Raw genomic sequence first — 22,066 nt, 5'->3', positions numbered from 1 at the left:
TTCATACTAACCAACTTGTTCTTATTACTTGTAGGTTTCAGGAGATGTGTTACAAAGCTTATCTAGCTATCCGGCAGCATGCCAATCTCTTCATAAATCTTTTCTCAATGATGCTTGGCTCTGGGATGCCAGAACTACAATCTTTTGATGATATTGCATACATTCGAAAGACCCTAGCTTTAGATAAAACTGAGCAAGAGGCTTTGGAATATTTCATGAAACAAATGAATGATGCACATCATGGTGGCTGGACAACAAAAATGGATTGGATCTTCCACACAATTAAGCAGCATGCTTTGAACTGAATGATCACTAAGAAATTGAAAGCTCGATATTGGATTCTAGTCTGCACTGTTAATAACTGTCAACAGGCAAAGACTGATTGCATAGGAATTGCACAATCCAAGAACAGCATTAGAATTTACAGCAAGAACAGAAATAAAATACTATATAATTTAAATAATGCAAATGCAAACAGGGTTTGATAGCACTAAACTAGTTCATTTCAAAATTAAGCTTTAGAATAATGCGCAATTTAATGTTATGCCTTAAGTCCAAAAAGGTAAACTTTGAAGATTGTTTGTATCTTTTTTTAAAAAACAAAACAAACAAAAAAAACCCCAAAATATATAGAAATGATGGAGAAGGAAAAAGAATGATGCTCTTTTTTGTCTTGCAAATGTTCTATGTTTTGAAATGTGGACACACAAAGTCTATTATTGCATTAGGTCCAGGTAAACTGGAGTTTGATGTTAAATTACATTAAGATGGGAAATAATGAAATTTCTTACTTTTTTTTTTCATTGCTGTTCAACTTATAGTTTGAAGTGGGTTTTTGACTCCTTGTTTAATGAAGAAAAATGCTTGGGGTGGAAGGGACTCTTGAGATTTCACCAGAGACTTTTCTTTTTTAATCAAACCTTTTGATGATTTGGGGTCTTATCTGCAAAGTTTTGGAAGCAGTCACAAATGAGACCTGTTATAGGGTGGCTTTTGGGTTTTTTTCTGGACAGTATTTGCAAGAATCTGATTCTTATTTCCCAGGGAAATTCTGGGGGCCCATAAAGTAAAATAATCATAGAGAAAGAATGAGCAGGAATAGTTCCTGCTTCAGAATTGTACAGTATTCACCTTAAGTTGATTTTTTTTCCTCCTTTTGCAATTGATGAATTGAATACATTTTTCATGCATGTTTTCCAGAAAAATAGAAGTGAGTATTAATGTTATTAAAAAGATTATTTTTTTTATTAAAGGCTATTTATATTATAGAAACTATCATTAATATATATTCTTTATTTCATGATCTGTCCCATAGTCATGCATTGTTTTGCACCCCAAATTTTTTATTGTTCATATCAGCAATGGTCAGCTCTTCTCTTGGTCTTTGGAGAAGGCTCAGGCACTATCCCATTTATACCAATACTAGTGAATAACTACTTAAAGAAAACAGATTAAAGTTTATCCTTATTTTTCTTTCTCTTTTTACATGAATCCCCCATCTTCCATCCTCTTTTATAGTTCAGAATGCCTCAATCATATGAAATTAGTTACCAAAATTAATACAATTTAGAGTATCTTCCTGATTGCTTAAACCCTCTACAGAGGTATGCTCATGAATAATACTTTATAATATGGGGAAATAGAAACCATGAACTTTTTACCATTTCAGGCTATTTATCCAATATCTCAATAATAAAAGCAGGATTATGTCCCATTTCCAAGTGGTCAGGGCTCACTCTCCATTTTCATTAAATTGCAGTTGAGCACAGGATACATTCTTAAACATTTTGAAAAACATTAACCCAAGATGTAGGGGCTAAAGCTAGTCATCACTCCAGAATCTGATATTTTACTCAGTATTTGAAATGAATGATTAATTCCCTAGGAAATAGTTTTAGCAAATGTTCAGGTGCCACACCAGAGAAAGTGCAATAATTTACTGACAGTTTTCTAGATTAGGCATATTATTGGAATACAACTTTATAAAGAGCACACATTGTATACTCTAGTGAAACAGCATCACTAAAATATCTTCACTTATGAAATCAGTTACCTATAGTCTTGAATAGTGAACAAGGACTCTAATACAAATACTCTTAATATTTGGCTATTTTAGAACCCTTAAAGGGTGTAATTATTGAAGATTTAGGTACTTCACTAAGGCATGTATATAATATTGCCAAGAGGAAAAATAAATTTGAAGATATGGGGAACTTATTTCTCTAAACTGTCTTGGAATAGTTCAGAAGAATTTAAACTCTATTAAGCAGGAAAACAATCTATTCTTTTGCAGAAAATTTCATAACTTATTAAAACTTCATCATTCATATTTTGTGTCTTAGATCTATTCAGTTATAATACATACTACCATCCCAGTCTTTTCTGTATCAGGAATTGATTACAGGAAAACTCACTGAAATGATACAAGTCTGAGACTCTGTTGGTGGAAAGTGAAGTTTTAACAGTACCAACCGTGTTTTACCTGAGTGCCAAAAAAGCTTTGAGCTTCCTTGCACAGAATTTATACAATTTTTGCTCTTTCCACATTAATTCAGTTAGTCCACTTGCCCTGGGACCTCTCCACCATTAAAACACATGCCACATACCATATTTCATCATTGACATTTATTTTCAAGACTTATTACAACCAAATTAAGTCTGTTTGAGAGGTTTAAATAAATTTTATAAAGAATAGAGATTAAGTGATCTAGCTAAAAGCAAAGTAAATATTAAACAAATCCAAGCAGAGTTTAAGCAGACAGCATTAAAAATAAGAAAAAAGGGACAGGTGGTTCTCAGAAGACAAAGAACCAAAAACTGAATTAAATGCTATATGGGAGACTAGGATGTTTTAAATTATGACAACATAGTTGCTTCCAGGTACTTTAGTATCAGAGATCAATTCCAATTGATCACTTCCTATGGCCAGCCATACGTCATTGAATGTGGTATAACTGTTGGCTCTACAGTTTCATTTGGTCACTTGAGCAATATTTCCTTCAATGACTATTTTGGAGGGGGGGGAGGAGTAGGTTTAAAGAAAGTAAGACCTAATTTTAAACACATTCTAGCAAGAAATAACCCACTGTTCAAAAATCATGCTTTAACTTTTTGTTACATTCTCAGCTATACAAAATTGTGTATTTTAAAATTTTTTACACTGCTGTTAATTTGAAATCTGTTAATCATATTGTGGAATTTGGTGTGTTTTTTTAAAAGATGTTTCTAATTGGATTTTTTAATCAAGAATGGAATTTGGTCTCTATTTTCTGATAGAACCTAAGCTTTTTGTGGTTCTTAGTGTCCTGTGTAAAACTTAGTGTCAAAGTAATCAACTTTGAGGTTTTCCCTTCTACTCTGCTTTATATTACAAGCCCTTTAGGAAATGGAACCTGGTGAATATACAATGAATTGTAAAATATTTTAATGTGTAACTTTTTCAACTGTGAAACTATGACTATTGGTTTTTTGATGAAAACAACTGCTGATAAAGTATTTTGTGTAAAGTGTAGTTCTTATTAGTCAGGAAAATAATCAGTGACTTGATTAGAATGTATATACCCTCTTGGATTTTATTTTAAGTGGATTGGTAATTTTCACATAGGTAAAACACAGTCCAACTGTATTTTTTCCATCAAAAACCGTGATTTGGCATTCTTAAAAAATTATGAGCAGCCCATCTATTCTAAAGGCACCATGGAAATTTCACAGCATATAAACCTGAATTTGTTTCTTAATGATTTTATAAATCCATTTAATTCATATCCTGGCTATTGCCTATGCTTGTCAGCTCTTTGGAGAAATTTAATTCCTAGCATTAGTTTAAAGCCAGCAGGTTAACTTTTTGTGAAAGTTATAAAGTTCCTTTTGTTTCATTGCCTGCACCAACAGCAGACCTGGGCTGGACCCACACACTCAGAATCCACCTTAAAAAATTAATTTTGATGTCCAGGACATCACTGTAGTATTTCAATGGAAAGGCCATATATGGTGTTAATGGATTGTGGTGCTTCTACTATTTAAAAACAACTTTCATACTTCAGATGTGTTTGAGAAGAGGGGAATCGGGGGTGAGGGGGGTGCAAAACAGGGAGGAGTTGTTTGAATGAATTACATTCTTCATATCCTGCTCAGATGTGGCATGAAAGAAGGCTGAAAGTTGTGAGAATATATTGTGCATACCACAAGGGAATTAACCCTTCATCAAGGATGGGATTGTGAAGGCTGAACTATAAGATTCAGCATTGACAGGATACTCAGATAATCATTCTTGGTGACAGAATAATACAGCTGGGCTGTTTGTTTTTTTTAAATATAAACACAAACCATTTTTATTTTTTAATTATTACATTAAAAATTGTAAATGAATCTTATGTGCCATGGCCTGGAAAGCCTTTTTTCTTTTCTGTTAAACGTTATGTTCACTTTCTGAAAAGACTAGGGCTTAGCTCAAGGTAACTGTGGTCCTGATAAAATTAGATTGGTAACTCTACCTCAGAAGGTTAATAAGGAAAAAAAATAGATGAGTCACAATCCAATACTTTAGGCTCTGATATTACCGAAATTTGCAGAGCACTGTATTTGAGATTTATAGTCAGAGTTGGCATGCCTCGTTTTTAACGGCATTGGAGACATTAAGAAAAAAAAAAATTGGTTAAAAATTTAATCATTGCTCCAGCCATTTGGCAAAGGCATAGTGCTAGGAGGTTCATGGTACTAGGTTCTTGAATTTGATATTTAAAATTAGTTGTGTTCTCTTTTCTTAATTATTAGTGAAATTAAAGTGTGTATATGTGCACACATTTCTATTTGTATACACGCTGCTTGCTAGTTCTAGTCAAGGGGCATCTTTTATAAAAGATGTAAACATCCAGGTTCTAAAATTCAGAAGAGTTTAGAATTTATTAGGAGTTTCCCAAGTTGGGATGGTAGTTTTTAAATAAGCTTATTTCATTCAAGTATTCCACTTGATTAAAGTTTTGCACTTCCTTTTTATCAATGCAGCACCATTCCTTTTGCTTAGATATGTTAATATTTTAGATATGTTAATATTACAGCCATGCTGGCTAGCATATAGTGACAGTTATGAGCCATCAGGAAATTTTCTGACTTAATTTTTACACAATTACATATAAGTTTCAACAGGAAAGGGGAAAAAAAAAAACAATAAAAGCAGTCCCTTTTACATTTAGTATAGTTGGGTAACTGATTTTCACTACTAACTGTAAACTCCATTCCACAAGTTGGTAAGTATGGAAAGGGGCTTTTTAAATGTACTTTGTAAGCTATTCAGGTCTATGAATCTATCTGAAATCATTTAATTTGTCACTACAATAATTTTGTGGTTATGCTAAGAGACATGTACATTTTTTAAGTGAAAAGTTTTTCGTTAATACTTCTAAGTTAGGAAGGAGGCAGAAAACCAACTTTGATATTTTCTCAAAATATCTTTAATAAGACTGAACTCCTTAATTCTAGTGTAAATTTCCAAATGTGGTCATTACCTATTGATTTCATAAGAAACGGCCCCTTACCAGATTTAATGTATGTTCCTATGAGTGGTCAGTGAAGTTGGCCTTCCTCTGACTTCAAATGCAATCAATGGTTTAAATATGATTTTGTCCTTGTACTTAAGTTGAATAAAACCTAAAAGAATGTGTCCTTTTGGAACATAACACTTTAACAGCTTGGGGAATGTGGCACTACCAAGACTACTAACCCATCAAATGTTGACTTTGGGAATTTTAAAAATAGCTCCTACCACCCTTTTTAGCCCCACTTAATGTAGCAAATCGATCTCACTCTATTTTGTCATTCAATGAATTGAAGTCCTGTGGTATACTGCATTCGTTAGGAGAAAAATGTTTTTAAATGTTCCTTTAATGATGGCCCAAAAAGTATTTGACACAGCAAGATGCATGTGTTATTCTACTGAGAATATAGAATAATAGTGTCACTAAATTTAAGACCTCTTCCCAGTCTTGCTGTTCCTAGCAAGAAGCTTGGCCTGTGACTGCACTTATGTTTGTGCTCATCAGAAACTGTCAATGTCTGCTTTTCTTTAACTTCGTAGTCTGTAACATCACATTGTTTATTAAAAAAAGAAAATTACTTTGACTTGTGTCCAAATAATCCTTAGTGTTTCATATATTTTATATTTTAAACAAAAAACTGTGATAAGTATATTTTGCCATTTTTTGAATACTTAAAAGCAAACCAGTATTGCTAATCACCAAATTTTAGCTGAATTTGAGTTCTTATCAATAATGACTGAGAAACATTGAATGAAAACCTGAAACTATTATGCCTTCAAAGTCAGTTTTTCTGCCCCAGTAAAGTGATTAATATTAGAGAAATATCTGCTTAAATATTCCTTTAAGCATGAAAAATTATATGCTTGTATTTTAAGCAGAAATATATGTATACACATACATGAATGTATAAATATGTTTGTATGTGTAAACAGGCTTTTTTCAAGTCACTTGAAGAACAGAACCTAGAAAGTAGGTTAGAAGCAAACTGGTTTTGCTTTTAATTAATATAAGCCTTGCAAAAGGTAAGTGCGAACTTTTTTGGACCCATAATGCACATGGGCATTGACACTTAATACTTCTAAACAATTAACAGCAAATAATTTCTTACATTTAGTTTATTTGCCAAGTGATTTGAGTGACTTTGAATTAATATTGTTCTAAATTGACTTTGTTCTCCAAGCATAATATGTCTTTCCTAAGATGAACCAAGTAACCACTATACAAATGGAAAACGGTAGGAATTCAAACACTTGTGGTTTCAACACTTTCACACACTCTAGGTTTCAGATTAGTGGTTTTGAATTTGTTAGGAGAAAAATCCCAAGAATTGCATATTGTTAGATGGGTGTCAAACTTACTAAGAAATAGAATAGAACCCGGCCAGTGTAGCTCAGTGGTTGAGCATCGACCTATGGACCAGGAGTCCACGGTTTGATTCCCAGTCAGGGCAGAGCCCAGGTAGTGGGCTTGATCCCCAGTGTGGGGGCATGCAGGAGGCAGCTGGTCAATGATTCTCGTCATTAATGTTTCTATCTCTCTCTCCCTTTTCTCTCTGAAATCAATAAAAATATTTTTTTAAAAAATAGAATAGAGATGTGCCCTTAATTTAAGAAAACTACAGAAACTCAATTTGAAGAAAGATTTAAATGTGTATACATATGTATATTTCATTACAGGGAAGTCTTTGGTATACATAAGCCTTTTAAACAGCACATTCTGGACCTTACATGCATATTTTTAGCAAAGATGGTGGGGAGGATCCTCTCCCATAGCTTCCTGCCCTCACCCCTATACCAGCTGTCCAATGAAAGGTACTGAGGCTGATTGAATTCCTTTTAGCCCCATTTAATGTAGGGGCTTAATAAGAATTGTATACATTTTAGGTCTACAATATAATGATTTGATATACAGAGTGAAATGATTACTACAGTCAAGCTAATTAATGTATCACCTCACAGTTACTGTGTGTGAGATGAGAGTGCCTGAAATCTCAACAAATTCCCAGTACTCAATACACTATTAACTATAGCCATCATGTGTATACTAAATCTCTAGATTTATTGTTCATCTTATAACTGAAAATATGTATCCTTTAACCAACATCTCCCCATTTCCCCCACCTGCCGAAACCGGTTTGGCTCAGTGGATAGAGCGTCGGCCTGCGGACTGGGGGGTCCCAGGTTCGATTCCGGTCAAGGGCATGTACCTGGGTTGCGGGCATATCCCCGGTAGGAGATGTGCAGGAGGCAGCTGATCGATGTTTCTCTCTCATCGATGTTTCTAACTCTCTATCTCTCTCCCTTCCTCTCTGTAAAAAATCAATAAAAAATATAAAAAAAAAAGAAAATATGTATCCTTTAACCAACATCTCCCCATTTCCCCCACCTCCCTACTCCTAATAACCATCATATTACTCTGTTTCTATGTATTTGACTTTTTTTAGAGTCCACACAAATGCGGTGGAATGCAGTTTTTTTCCTTTCTGTGCCTGGCTTATTTTACTTAATATAATGCCTGCCAGGTTCATCTGTGTTGTTGAAAATAGCAGGATCTCCTTTTTTTTTTATTTTTAATCCTCACCCGAGGATATGTTTATTGATTTTTTTTAGAGAGAGAGAACATCAAATAGGTTGCCTCCCATACACGCCCAACCAGGGACCAAACCTGCAACCTTGTGATGCGTGAGACAACATTCCAACCAACTGAGCCACCTGGCTGGGGCAAAATCTCCTTTCTAGAGGCCGAATAATATTCCATTGTATGTACTTAAACACACATTATATATCTATCATCACCATGTCTTTAGTCTGTTGATGGGCACATGGCCTGTCTCCATATCTTGATTATTGTGAACAATGGGAGTGCAGGTATCCCTTGGAGGTGCTGATTTTATTTCCTGTGGGTATGTGGCCAGAAGAGGAATAAGGCTGGCTGAACATTAAAACTTAGCAAAAGATTGTTTTCTACTAAGATTTTTAAGCACCTCTACTAGGGGCCAGAAACTAAGCTAGGTGTTTCATATATTCTATATCTTGTGTATCCCTACAATAGCCCCATAAAAGAAGAGATGATTCCCATTCTAAAGATGGGAAGAGAGAGGCTCTAACAATTCAGCTGAATTGCCCAAAAACAAAAACTTGAAAAGTTGTAATTATTATCTACAACTCAAATCACACACTGAGACACGTTCTCTCCACTATCCCACACTAAAAAGAGAAAATGCCAAAACTGTGCAAGTCGATATTGCCCAATTTTATTATTCAGTTTAGTAATTTATGACAAAATTAATTTCTAAAAGGCATTGGCTTGAATCAAAGTTTCTTGTTTGGTTACATCTACATAAAAAAAGGGTTGCTTCAAAAGTCTCATTCTATCGCCCACCAAGTAAGATTTTTTAGTAACATTTTAAAGCTACTTTAAGGCACACTGGTTTTCAGAACAAACTGTTTTCAACTCATATTCAGCTTGACCTGGAAAGCACCTGTTGGGAGGGTTTTGTGACATTCATTATTTAATAACCATGGTTGACTCAACATTTAATATAAGGGCCATTGCTGAGTATCCACGTGGGACTTTTCTGTGACAGGGGTTATCTGAGATGAATGCTAAATTCCATCCAGTACAACTTATACCTACTTCACAACAAATTTCTAGCCATATCTTTCCCTCTCACCAGAATGTACACGAAGAATAAAGTGAGCTTAAGGAAAGCATAATTAACTAAAAACTGTACCCGAAAGAAAAGTTACATGGTACATGGTAAGGTTAAGTATAAATAAACTTACTGAATTTTCCAGGCAGTGGCTTCCTTCCCTCCTTTATCACGAATGGTGAACTGAAATGGTAGGGCCACACTTTTGGGGATCACCAGATTACTATCTTCCTATAGTGAATGAACTGTTCTTCACCAAGAATTTTTTTGAGAAATGTTTTAATGTGAATTGTGTGACATAGAACAAGGCTAGTTGTCCAGTGCTCAATAGGTTAAATAGCCTCATTATTTATTTCCACATTGACAAGTTCTAGGTAGAGCTGAAATTAAGGACAGCTACCTTGAGCTCATTTTGCCATGTGGGAACAAAAAGTGCTTCTTTGGCTCATGTGCAGAGATTTGGAGTAGAGAAGATGGTGAATTTGTGTGTATTTACAGAATAAATAGAATACATGTGAGATTCTTCAAAGTTTTTCTTGCCTGGCCGGCATGGCTCAGTGGTTGAGTGTCGACCTATGAACCAGGAGGTCACGGTTTGATTCTGGGTCAGGGCACATGCCCCAGGTAGGGTCTCAATCCCCAGTAAGGGGTGTGCAGGAGGCAGCCGATCAGTGATTCTCATCATTTATGTTTCTATCTCCCTCTTTTTCTCTGAAATCAATAAAAATATATATTTTAAAAAAGTTTTTTTATCATACTTTACTGCCACTTCATGGTTAATTCGTAAGCAGGCATAATCAAGTCTTCATGTGCAGAAACTGCAGGTATCTGAAGGCCAGGACTTCAGTTTGGCCACCATCCTAAGATTGCTCGGCTCCTTTGATGCTGTTCTATATAAGGTACTTTGCCACCTGCCTCATCTCTGAATGCAGTTCTGTACTTCTCACATAGGAGGGACAGGTACTGTGTTAACCGCACCATACCAACAATCAGGGCGCCACCCAGCAGAGTCAGTGAAGGCCAAAGTAAACAGTGGAAAATAACCATTTGGTCATACTTTTTTATGAGAATGACATCTTCAGGTTGGCTGTCTGGACTGTAGAAACATGAAAAGGGAGTCCCGTTTATGTGATCGAAGAATTCCTTTATGTCCAGAGCCCTGTTGAGCAAGTCATTCCTGTCTCGGTGGCACTTAGGTGTGTAAAAGCACTAGGAATGTGGAGGAGGAAGAAAGATGAGGACACTCTTACCAATATCAAGCACTTAACAGTATTAATGCTGAAATAGCTTCAAAATGAAGCTATTAGGGAGTTTCCATCTCAAGGTGATGAAACCTACTACATAGCTCAGGGGGAAGGATTGGCAGATGGGCACCGAATGAAATGGCCATTTCCAGGCATTAAGCAGGGCCATGGGGAAGTATTCTTAGAGTCAAGACACTGCAGAAAAGAAGAGAAACCAAGATGGAGGCATAGGTAAACACCGGAAATTGCTGCCTCGCACAACCACTTCAAAAATACAACTAAAAGACAAAACAGACATCATCCAGAACCACAGGAAGGCTGGCTGAGTGGAAATTCTACAACTAGAAGGAAAGAGAAAAGCACACTGAGATTCAGAGGAGGTGCGGAAGTAAAGGGCAGAGGTACGGAGGCGCACGTGGAGAGGGCTGGCAACTGAGGACACGGTTGTCTTTTTCAATCAGGAGGGAGTCTCAAGCTCCTGACTGCTCTGAACTCCAGTTCCAAGCGAGTCTCTGGGGACCCAGACACATACAGGGAGAAACTGGACTGTTTGGTATCGGTCGGAACTCTAGGGAGGCTTTCTCTCAGAGGTGCTTGCAGGGATTACCAGGACACTGAGACACGGGGCCTCTTAGGGTAGGACTGAGGAGTAGCCATAGCTGTTTGCTCCACCCTATTGATTCCCTGAGGCCCCCGCCCTACCCAAGCTGTGTGCAGAGGCTTTTGCATATGAAAGCCCTGGCCCTTTGCAACCTGAAAATTACCTAACAAACTGCAGCTGGGTCAGAGAGACCCAGAACTTCCAGAAGAAGGCCCAAGGCCCCACAGCAGCTTGTATTGCTTCACAGCTGGGCCTCATCTAGGCACCTCCAAACCCCAAACAAAGAAGAGGAATCTGCAGATCTCTCCATAGCTCCTGCTGCATAGCCTCAGGCAGAGGCTAAATTAGCACCTCCTTAGATCCAAGAGCCAGTGTACCCAGTGGTCAGAGTGAGACCATCCAGATTACAACTCCTCAGATCCATAAGGGACACACTCAGGGGGCAGACTCAGTGAGCACCAAAGCCCCACTGAAGCAAGTCTTGCCCCAGAAGGGTGTCTCCAGCACACAAGTTCTCCCACTGTAGACACAGCTGATTCTCACAGCCAATTGGCCTGGAAGTCCATTCCTCCCAGTGATACCAACAACAATCAAGGCTTAACTACAACAATACTGTGCACAAAGACTACAAGGGGGTACACCAAGAGTGTCTTCCTCAGGTCAGAAGGGAGTGGCAAGAAATATTCAAAGTGATAAATAGCAAGAACCTACAACCTAGATTACTTTACCCAGCAAAGCTATCATTCAGAATTGAAGGTCAGATAAACAGCTTCACAGATAAGAAAAAGCTAAAGGAGTTCATCACCACTAAACCAGTATTATATGAAATGCTGAAAGGTAACCTTTAAGAAGAGGAAGAAGAAGAAAAAGGTAAAGATACAAATTATGAACAACAAATACACATCTGTCAACAAGTGAATCTAAAAATCAAGTGAAGCCAAAACCGGTTTGGCTCAGTGGATAGAGCGTCAGCCTGCGGACTGAAGGGTCCCGGGTTCGATTCCGGTCAAGGGCATGTGCTTTGGTTGCGGGCATATCCCCAGTGGGAGATGTGCAGGAGGCAGCTGATCAATGTTTCTCTCTCATCGATGTTTCTAACTATCTCTCTCCCTTCCTCTCTGTAAAAAATCAATAAAATATATTTAAAAGTAAAAAAATAAAATAAAATAAAAATCAAGTGAATAAATAATCTGATGAACAGAATAAATTGGTGAATATAATAGAATTGGCATAGAAAGGGAATGGACTAACTATTCTCAGGGGGAAAGGGGTGTGGGGGGTATGGGAAGAGACTGGACAAAAATCGTACACCTATGGATGAGGACAGTGGTAGGGGAGGGGTAAGGGCAGAGGGTGGGCTGGGAACTGGGTGGAGGGGAGCTATGGGGGGGAAAAAGGGGAACAACTGTAATAATCTGAACAATAAAGATTTAATTTTTTTAAAAAAGACACTGCAGAAGAGACCATGGCCAACTTCATAAGGACCACGCTCCTGACATGCAGGTCCTCATCCTCTTCCTGGACAGTAAGTCAATCCATTTGTCAATTCAACAAATATTTATTGAGCTCTATGTGCTTTCAACACCTACTGATCCCTCTATTGTCTTTGTCTTGATGTCCTGTAGTAAAATCTCTCCCTAACGGATTAGCATATTGAGGCTTTTGTCCTGGGCCCACGCAGCGGGGCCCCACCTGGGCTCTGTTTCGTGGGAGGCAGAGCCAGTGGATAAGGGACCTCTCTATCAGCTGATTTAAAAAAAAAAAAAAGCTTGGGGTTTATTACCACACCCACTTGGCACTCCGAGCACTGTGCCAATGGCCTTTAAAAATGTTTGAGACCTTAAAAATTATTACATCCGAAATAGAAAACAAACCATCAGATTAAAATTAGTGATTAAGTGAAGACAACGAAATGTAAGGTGTCAACTAATCTAACTCAACTTTGTTAGGTGTAAAGGTACACTTTAAATCATCTGAACCAATTGAACAACTTATTAACTCAAAATTGCCCTGGCCAGTACATCTCAATGGTTAGAGCATCAGCCCATGCACCAAAGGGTAAAAGGTTTGATTTCCAATCAAGGGCACATGCCTGGGTTGCAATTTTGATCCTCAGCCCTAATCAGGACATGTGCTGGAGGCAACCAATCCATGTGTCTCTCATCAATGTTTTTCTCCCTCTCTGTTTCTCTTCACCCCTCCCTTACACTCTCTAAAAACCAACGGAAAAAAATATCTCCAGGTGAGGATTAACAAAAATAAATAAAATCAAAATTATAATAATCCTTTAAATTTCTCTGATAAGAAAAATTACTTGCACCTAGCTAGCGTAGCTCAGTGGTTGAGTGTTGACCCATGAACCAGGAAGTCACGGCTCAATTCCCAGTCAGGGCACATGCCTGGGTTGTAGGCTTGATCCCCAGTAGGGGGTGTGCAGGAGGCAGCCGATCAATGATTCTCTCTCATCATTGATGTTTCCATCTCTCTCTCCTTCTTCCTTCCTCAGTCTTAAATGAATAAAAACATATTTTCTTCAAAGAAAAATTACTTGCTTGATTTAGGGTGGGCTGTGATATGATAGGGAGTGGGACCTCCAAAAGTAAGACCGCCCAGAAATGACTCTGGTCATTGGCTCAGCCTATAAATTCTAGACACCAATTTATGAAATTGAAATCTCTCCCCTTTCTATTTACCCCATTTTCCCTCCAAGAATGCTTTTTGCTTCATTTATCCTGATTTGACCACTACAAAACATTCACTGGAAGGAAACAGATGTATCCCTAGAGGTGGCCCAGGGTACTGCACCATGCTGGTGACAGTCTGGCATGGAAGGATTGCTGTATTTAGAACTTTTTCATTAGAACATCACCTTGGAATTTATCTGGACAGCCTCTTCATTATAATGTAGGAGAGCTTTCTGGCCTGAATGGGTGAGGTTCACCAACACCTGAAGACAGGGGTACTTGCCCTGACCTTGGCAGTCCACACCACAGGTGAAAGCACAGTCCATCCCATCGTCCGTGATACGTGTGTGGATAATAGTGCAGTTCGCTTCTTCTCTCTGAGTGCTCCAATGTGGAAAAAAATAAAATCATGATCTTCACCCTCTAGAAAACTTAGTTTTATATTTCTAATGTGCTAACCTGAGGCACTTGTCTATTTCGGGTAATGTAGGACCATCATAGAAGGCACACAATGAGGACACAGAGACAGGAAATAAATAGCAGCAAATTTCCAAGTCCCTTCTCAATTAGGACCCTCCTGGCATATTTCTCACTACACCAACCCTTACCTCAATTATTTTCAAACTTCAGAATCACCTGAGTGAATTTGTTAGAATGAAGAGCTTGTTAAAATGTGGATTCCAGCCTGGCCGGCATGGCTCAATGGTTGAGCATCAATCAACCTATGAACCAGGACTTCATGGTTCGATTCCCTGTCAGGGCACGTGTCTGGGTTGAGAGTTCAGTCCCCAGTGTGGGGTGTGCAGGAGGCAGCCAATCAATGATTCTCTCTCATCACTGATGTTTCTATCTCTCCCTCTCCCTTCCTCTCTAAAATAAAAGTATATATATATAATATTTTTTTAAATGTAGATTCTATGCTTCAGCCCCAGAGATTCAGGTTCAGTTTATCTGAGTTGAAGCCCAGGAATCTATTTAACAGTTTTAAGATACATGTATTTGGAGAACCATACTTTGATCAATATTACCTAAGTACTGTAACCAACAAGATCCACATTCAGAAATTGTATTGTCTGCCCAACTGGTGTGGCTCAGTCAGTGGTTGAGCGTCGACCTATGAACCAGGAGGTCATGGTTCGATTCCCAGTCAGGGCATATGTCCGGGTTGCAGGCTCAATCCCCAGTGTGGGCATGCAGGAGGCAGCTGATCAATGATTCTAATCACTGATGTTTCTATATCTCTCTCCCTCTCCCTTCCTCCCTGAAGTCAATAAAAATATATTCAAAGAAATCATGTCATAATGCCTCATGATCCTAAAATGCACCCTTTGGAAGAAGTCCAACCATAGGGCTCTTAGTCAACACAGCCTCCAAAAGTTCTAGTAACAAAGCACAATTCCATTTACCCGCTCTACTTCCAAAGAGGCGAATGCAAATCGTGCAAGCAATCTCTCATTGGAAACTCACTGTGTTTTTGCTGTCAGTAATTCCTTGAGGTCAGGACCTACATGCTATTCATCTTTATGTTCCTCAAAGCCTAAAGCACAATGCCTCCCACATAGTGAAGGCTCGTTTAAGTGTTGTGCTGAATTAAATTTTATTTGGAAAACATTCCTTGAGAATTTGGGTATGTGTGACAAACACAGAATGTCATAGGTGCAATGAGAAGTGGTAGATAAAATTCCTGTGAAGACTGAGGTGAGGTTGAAGAGAATGGACATATATGTATGAACTAAGTAGAGAACAAGTGAGGGTAAGAGGATATGTTTTGAATGTATAGGAGCAGCTCCTCATGCATCCTCACAATCACCTCCAGGTGGGTCCCTGTGTTTATTTCCTGGTGCCTTAATAACAAGGAGTTAGAGTAGCAAACCCTAAGTCAGACTATTTGAAAGGCATTGTTTAGCTAGCTGTACCAGTGCAACTCCCATTACGATCTTTGACCATCAGTCATCATTTCGCTTTATTAATATAACAAACCTGAGACACATGATGCAATTTAACATGATCTTAAGGCCCAGGGAATTTTTTAAAAAATTACTAAATGTGGCCTACAACAGTAAAATATTGGGCAAGTGAAAATACAAAAATGGAAAGGTTCTCTTGCAGGTTTAGCATTGGCCTGCTTTTACACAAAATTAATTTCTATACTTATTTAGATGAGGCATCTTTAACTGTTTATAGTTATATGCTTATCTGTGTTAGTTAGAACTTAAGCCTCTAAATGCTCACTATGTGACAGATGAAGTATGATTTGAACCTTCCTTGAAGATTTCAGGAAGCTCCAATATAGAAAGCGGGATATTCTTTCCTATGCATGAGCCCAGGTGGAACCAGGGGTGTATTTAGGACTAAAAATAAAAAAAATTAGCCTGTTCTTTCAATAGCATTGTGTGTCTATTTGTCTACAAATAAGCACAATCCATCATTTGAGGAATGTGAGTGTAAGGGAGTGGGCATAGGTGTAACTATCACCCATTAGGGTGTAAAACTTATCTCTGGTGGCACAAGATTTCAAGGCAAGGGAGAGATAAGCACTCCCTAAATTCCTTTAAACAATTTCCAGAAATGCTTAGAAAAGTAAATTTTAAATATGAGCAACAGCTTGGTGCCAATTTGCAGGTGGTATCCTCAAACCATCTCCCGAATATATCACATTTTTAAAAAATATTCTGACCTGCAATGCGCACACACACACACACACACACACACACACACACACGTACACACACATATTTATTCCATTTACATAGATATTACATAGTTTACATATGTAATGCAGATTAGGTAGAAATCAGGTACATAGGTAGATATAAAGTGGAGTAACAGGAAAATGAAAGTAGAAAGCTAGAATGAAGTCAAGGGTGAGCAGCAACCATGTGACCCGCAGATCCTAAGATCCCTTATAATTATGGGAAATGGACAAATTTGACTTTGAGCTTCTTAGTAGCAAAAGCAACAAAAGCAACACAACCAGATATAGGATGCCTGGTGTCCGTTGAGTTAAAACAAGTAGGTTGACCAAGAGCAGAACAGATTCTCTGGTGCTCATACCGGGTAGAAAATCCCCCTGGGAGCCTTCTAAGAGTGGACTGTGCACTCTGGTGGATGGTCACCTCCACATTATTGCCTGAATAATGTTAATACCGGAATGGCAGGAGATGAATCTTAAAAATTCCTTTTCTGTGACCCCTTTTCACTGAACTTCTAGACCTGTCTTTTCATTCCCCATGGCGCTTGCATTCCCAGAGCGGCCCTCCCCCAAAGCACTTCATGTTTTGTGAGCCATTCTCCAAATTTAAACAGCTCCTGTCCTGCCCTAATCAAAATGCCCACTCCCCGTCCCCTCATTGTAGCAAGCTTAAGTCTTAGGAGGTCAGAAGTCTTTATGTCAGAATGACAAACAGATTCTTTCCTGGCTTTGTTGCCTTAGGCAAGTTACTTGGCTTTTCTGAGCCTCGGCTTTTTCATTTATAAAATTAAAATAATGCTTCCTTCCATCATGGGTTTGCTCTAGCTTTAAATAGAATAAAACAGTATATTTTTCATATCTATATATAAAAGCCTAATATGCAAATGATCCCCTTGGGAGTTCAACCGGAAGTTCAATCACTCGCTATGATGTGTGCTGACCACCAGGGAGCAGTGAGGAATGAAGGAAGACCCAGGCCAGCAGCTGGAAGGCCCCAGTCGGCCCAGCCCAGATCACCGGCCAGGCCTAGGGACCCAACCCAGTGCAAGAATTTCATGCATCAGGCCTATAGTATTATATATTTAATAATGGTAACTATTGTTACATGTATCTAATAAGGAAACTAATTAAAAGAAAAGAAAGGAAACTCATATTTACTGAGCAACTACTATGTGCCAGGTAGACATTATCCAACTCAAAAAACTCAGACTCAAAAACTTCTATTGTGCTCATGTAGAAGGCTTAAATTAAGCCTTCCCTAGGATATCTGCACATTAAGGGAAGGATTTATTACCTACATGACTAATTTGTGGATCCGTTGTTGGAAGTATTTTTGAGATTGGAGTTGGGGAGCAGACAAGAAATGTCTTTCACTTTCTTACCACCTCTTGCTCCACACCCAGCTGCTTGCCAGCACTGAGAGAGGAGCAAGTGAGTCTGTCATCCCTGTCCTAGACCACGGTCAGAAGGGCTGCAGGAGCCAAAGCCAGCCCCCGCCTCTCCACCACTGTGCCTGTATCTGATCTGAACTGGAAATTCTGGGTCTATCTTTCTCCGTTTCTTACCTGAGCATGAAAGGCTTTAGGATGGTTATTCCAAACAAGAAGAACATTAGTACTGAGAAGCCCATCATTGTGAACCCTAGCAGCATGGCTCGGTCCTCTCCAGCACTGGACGGCAGCTTCTTGTGCTCATCTGGTGGGTCTCCACCATTGTGGTCTGTATTTCTCTTCCTCCCTGAGGTAGAAATGGCTGTCCTTTGGAGGAAGTGGGGAAGAGACAGTTCTAAAGAAGTTGGAACATTTACCAACCCTTGGGGGTGGAGGGATGATCCCATCTGCTCCTCCCTAAGGGTTGTGAGCAGGTCCCATGCAATACAATGAGATCCCATGTTCAGAACTTGGTGAAAAGTCTATCGAAACATGCTAAAATGGTGTGTTATAAATTTTTTTCTTGAATGTAACAAGCAAAACTAAGGAATGCTACCTGGTAGAAGTCTTTGGAGACCTGCTTAATCAATGGCTAGAAAATAATTACCTGTAAAAGTAGCTTTTGTTTTATGTAAATAAATGTTATGAACTTGCTTATCTTTCAGGATTATTGCACATTCCCCCTGAAAATATTTTTTGCATCACAAGGTCCACATTCCTGCCTATGAACAGCCAGCCATGCCGAGCAGAGGCTGCCCCTGTGGACAGGAGCGTGTTCTCCCGTTTGCCTTAGTCCCACCACTTCCTGTGATCAGTTTCCCTGATTAGCTGTTCCCTCTCACAAGGCAGTTGAGTCCAAGAGGTAATTCCATTTTAAGAGGCTTAACAAAATATGAAGCTAAACAAATGCAGCTATAATGGTAGAGATTCAGGCTCTATGGAATATATATTCTTCTCAAACCTATATGGAAAATTTACGAGACCTAACCACCAACTGAGCCATAAAGAAAGCCTCAACAAATGTCAAAGAATTTATGAAAGTAATGTTCGTTTTATAAAATTTGAAAAAATAGAAAATAAAAATCACCCACAATTCTACTGTTCACTTAGTGGGCCATTCCCCTCCTCTATATTATTTTAAACACTGGAAAAAATTTTTAATCTTCTTTTTTTCACTTAACATAATAATATGTCAGCAGCAATGCTTTGTAACTCTTCTATTGGCTACATAATAATATTCCCACAATAGGATATGCCATAATTTTGTTGTTGTTAATCCTCACCCAAGGATATTTTTTTCCATTGATTTTTAGATAGAGTGAAAGGAAGAGAGGGGGAGAGAGAAGGATTGATGTGAGAGAGTCACGTCAACTCGTGCCCTGACCATGGCCAGGGAGTGAACCCACAACCAGGCATATGCCCTTGACCTGGAATCGAACCGGCAACCCTTTGGTTCTCGGGCCAATGCTCTAACCATTTAGCAACACCAGCCAGGACCCCATAATTTCCTCAATCATTTCCTTATTGTTGAATAAGTTTTCTGAGATCATAAACAGCCCTGTAATTACTGTTGTGGTATGTATAAGCACCTTTCATCCAAGGACCTCAAAACACTTAAGAGTGATCTAATTTTGCTCTCTAGCCAGAGATGAGTAAACAGAACTTTTACTCCTTTGTTGCCAGCAATACATATCCACTTGTAACCAGTGTGTTACCAGGAGGTGTTTTATTCAGTCAAGGCAGTATCCACCCCATTTCTGCTGTCTCCCCTGCAGACAGAACTGACTCTCACACTCCTGATACTACAGGTGCCTTCTGGCTTAGCCTGAAGCAAACTCAGTTTCAAAGCCCTTGAACATGCTCATCTGGCTGTGATCCTGCAGATGCCAGCAGCCTCTCCCTCCAACATTATAACATGAGCAAAAAGTGTTCCTTAGAAAGAAGCTGTGGTTCATCGAAGCTTGATAATTCATCTGACACTAGTTTCACATGTGTATGGAATTTCTAAACATTGTGTTATGTTAAAGTAATATTTCCCTGTAACTTGTTTATGTTGCAGAAGAGATTTGGGTAATTTTTATTACCCTTCTATTTTTGTAATTATTTAATAACTTCTTTTGAAACAGAAAATGAGGTTAAGTCAACGTGGTTCATCGAGTTTGGTAAGAGGAGAGAGCAATAATCCAAATGTGCATTTCAGAAATGGATATAGGATACTGTAGTGCTTCGGGGAGGACACAACTGCTCTTCTGTCTGGTTAATTATGTTAAGTACTTGTTCCATTGCAAGCTTGCCGTTTGATTGTCTGCCATACAGTGATTCACTTTAGTTGTCTTTTCACAAAAGCACTAGTTTGTTTCTAAGAGACAAGTGTTTTTGCCTCTATCTCTTTCCTCTTTGGTCTGTCTTCCTTCCTCCCCCAACCTCCCACATCCGCCAAACCCCGATATCTCACTCTCTCGCATTCTCTCTCTCAAATACCCTTGAGTGTGATTAGAGGGTGACAGATGTGGGTAATGTGATGACCGTGGTGATGTTTACTGTTTCCACTTCCTCAGCGCCCAACTCCACTTCAACCACTAACAAATCACCCAGGCTTTGGCTGGAGTGAACTGGCCCCTCCCAGGAGTAGGCTGGAAAGCTTTTAATTTCCCATTCCTCAAACACTCTCTGGCATCGCTCTTCTCCAAACCTTGGTGCCCACTTCTGATTTCCTCTGCCCCAAACCCACGGGCGGGCAGGGGGAGTGAAGCTTAAGACTCACAGCCCCTCTGCTTTGCATTCCCCTGGGGAGAAAAGAGGTCCGCAGGACACCTTAAATCTCACTTTCTCTCTTTAAGAAGTGCCCTGGCTCTGGCCGGGTTTTCTCAGTGCTAGAGCATTGGCCCACGAACCCAAAGGTCTCTGGTTCGATTCCCAGGCACATACCTTGGTTGCAGGTTCCCAGCCCTGATGGGGGCATGTTCGGGGGGATATTTCTCTCTCTCTCTTCCTCCTCTCTCCCTTCCACTCTCTCTAGAAATCAGTGAGGAAAAAATACCCTTGGGTGAGGGTTTAAGAAAAAAAAGAAAAGTCCTGGCCAGTGTGGCTCAGTGGGTTGGGAGTCTTCCTGCATACTGAAAGGTTGCTAGTTCAGTTCCTGGTCAGGGGACATATCCAGGTTGCAGGCTTGATTCCCTGGTCGGAGGCATGCAGAAGGCAGCCAAGCAATGTTTCACTCTCACATTGCTGTTTCTTTCTCTCTCTCATTCTCTCTCTCTCTCTCTCTCTCTCTCTCTCTCTCTCTCTCTCTCTCTGCCTTTCTCTCTCTCTAAATAAATCAATTTAAAAATCTTTAAAGAAGTAAATTATCTCACTTCCCCCATTAAGGTGGTTAATTACAATGGCTAAAAGTATAGACAGTATGATGGCATCATGTAGAGAGCATGCTAAGGCATGCAGCAACGATTACTATCCCCTGTTACTACTCCCATTTCATCCACAGGGGGTGAGGCAGAGACACATTAAGTGACTTGCCCACAGACATCACAATCGTCCAGCTGGTTAAGGGGTGGAGCTGGTGGGATTTGGGATTGGAACCCAGGCCTGTGACTCCAAGGCCGAAGCATGCTTCAGCCATGCGGCCAAATGCCGGGAGTAATTTCATTTCTCACTCCACCCAGCGCCACCTCTGTGCTGGGCCATGATCTAGAGCTGGGGAGCCAGAGATGCGTTTGCAAGGGCACTGGCCTCCAAGAACTTGCAACCTGGAGGAGGGAGCCAAGGAGAAAGGATGCAGCCCACACTAGTCAGCGCTGCTGGGGACGCCTCCGGGGTCCCCTGGGAAGCACAACAAGTGGGCACCCTCGGAGGACGTAACCAGACTAGCCGCTTGTGCCGCGAGGTTCCCCTTACGGTGTGGGGGAGCCTGGTGGTGGCTTACCTTCCCTGGCGCCGCCGGCCGCCCTGGAGTGTGATTTGAACCGGGATGCTGAAGGGCTGCATGACACCACAGGGCTGGGCAACATGGGCTCCCTTCACCTGAGTCATGGCCTCTGAGGGCGCAAGAGGGCGATGCTTAAGCGTCAGCGGAAGTGGGGTCCCAGAGGGAGCCTGCAGTCCCGCCGGGACACCCATGGAAAGCACCCCGCCTCCAAAGCTGCCACCTGGTGGACAGGTGGGAAGTGAGGGCAGGCCTCCCCCGGGGCTCTGCAGATTCCGGACCAGGCTGAGCAGTCAGTTCCAGAAGC

At 39.8% G+C, this 22,066-nt stretch overlaps 2 protein-coding genes across 5 annotated transcripts in view; one reads left to right on the top strand and one right to left on the bottom strand.

Annotated features, from left to right (window-relative positions):
- The window catches only part of PIK3CA (phosphatidylinositol-4,5-bisphosphate 3-kinase catalytic subunit alpha), a 78,321-nt gene extending 72,204 nt beyond the window's left edge, over positions 1-6,117 (top strand). For 3 of the 4 annotated variants that reach the window (XM_036347171.1, XM_036347173.1, XM_036347174.1), the window contains one exon: positions 35-6,117. In XM_036347171.1, coding sequence (XP_036203064.1) covers positions 35-305 — 271 coding nt within the window. In that variant the 3' untranslated portion in view covers positions 306-6,117. The remainder of the gene's footprint in view (positions 1-34) is intronic. The other variant, XM_036347172.1, reaches the window with a different exon arrangement.
- Positions 5,900-21,821, bottom strand: KCNMB3 (potassium calcium-activated channel subfamily M regulatory beta subunit 3). The gene is made up of 4 exons (XM_036348569.1): positions 21,760-21,821; positions 17,973-18,164; positions 13,901-14,099; positions 5,900-6,087 (listed from the first exon to the last, which is right to left on the bottom strand). The coding sequence occupies exons 1-4, from the start codon at positions 21,819-21,821 to the stop codon at positions 5,929-5,931; spliced, it is 612 nt and encodes a 203-aa protein (XP_036204462.1). The 3' UTR covers positions 5,900-5,928.
- Positions 21,822-22,066: the final 245 nt, after the last annotated feature.

This window comes from Myotis myotis, unplaced genomic scaffold (genome assembly GCF_014108235.1).
Source record: "Myotis myotis isolate mMyoMyo1 unplaced genomic scaffold, mMyoMyo1.p scaffold_m19_p_2, whole genome shotgun sequence".
Taxonomy (NCBI): domain Eukaryota; kingdom Metazoa; phylum Chordata; class Mammalia; order Chiroptera; family Vespertilionidae; genus Myotis; species Myotis myotis.
The sequence above is the reverse complement of the archived record's forward strand: the minus strand, read 5'-3'. Positions and strand labels throughout refer to the sequence as shown.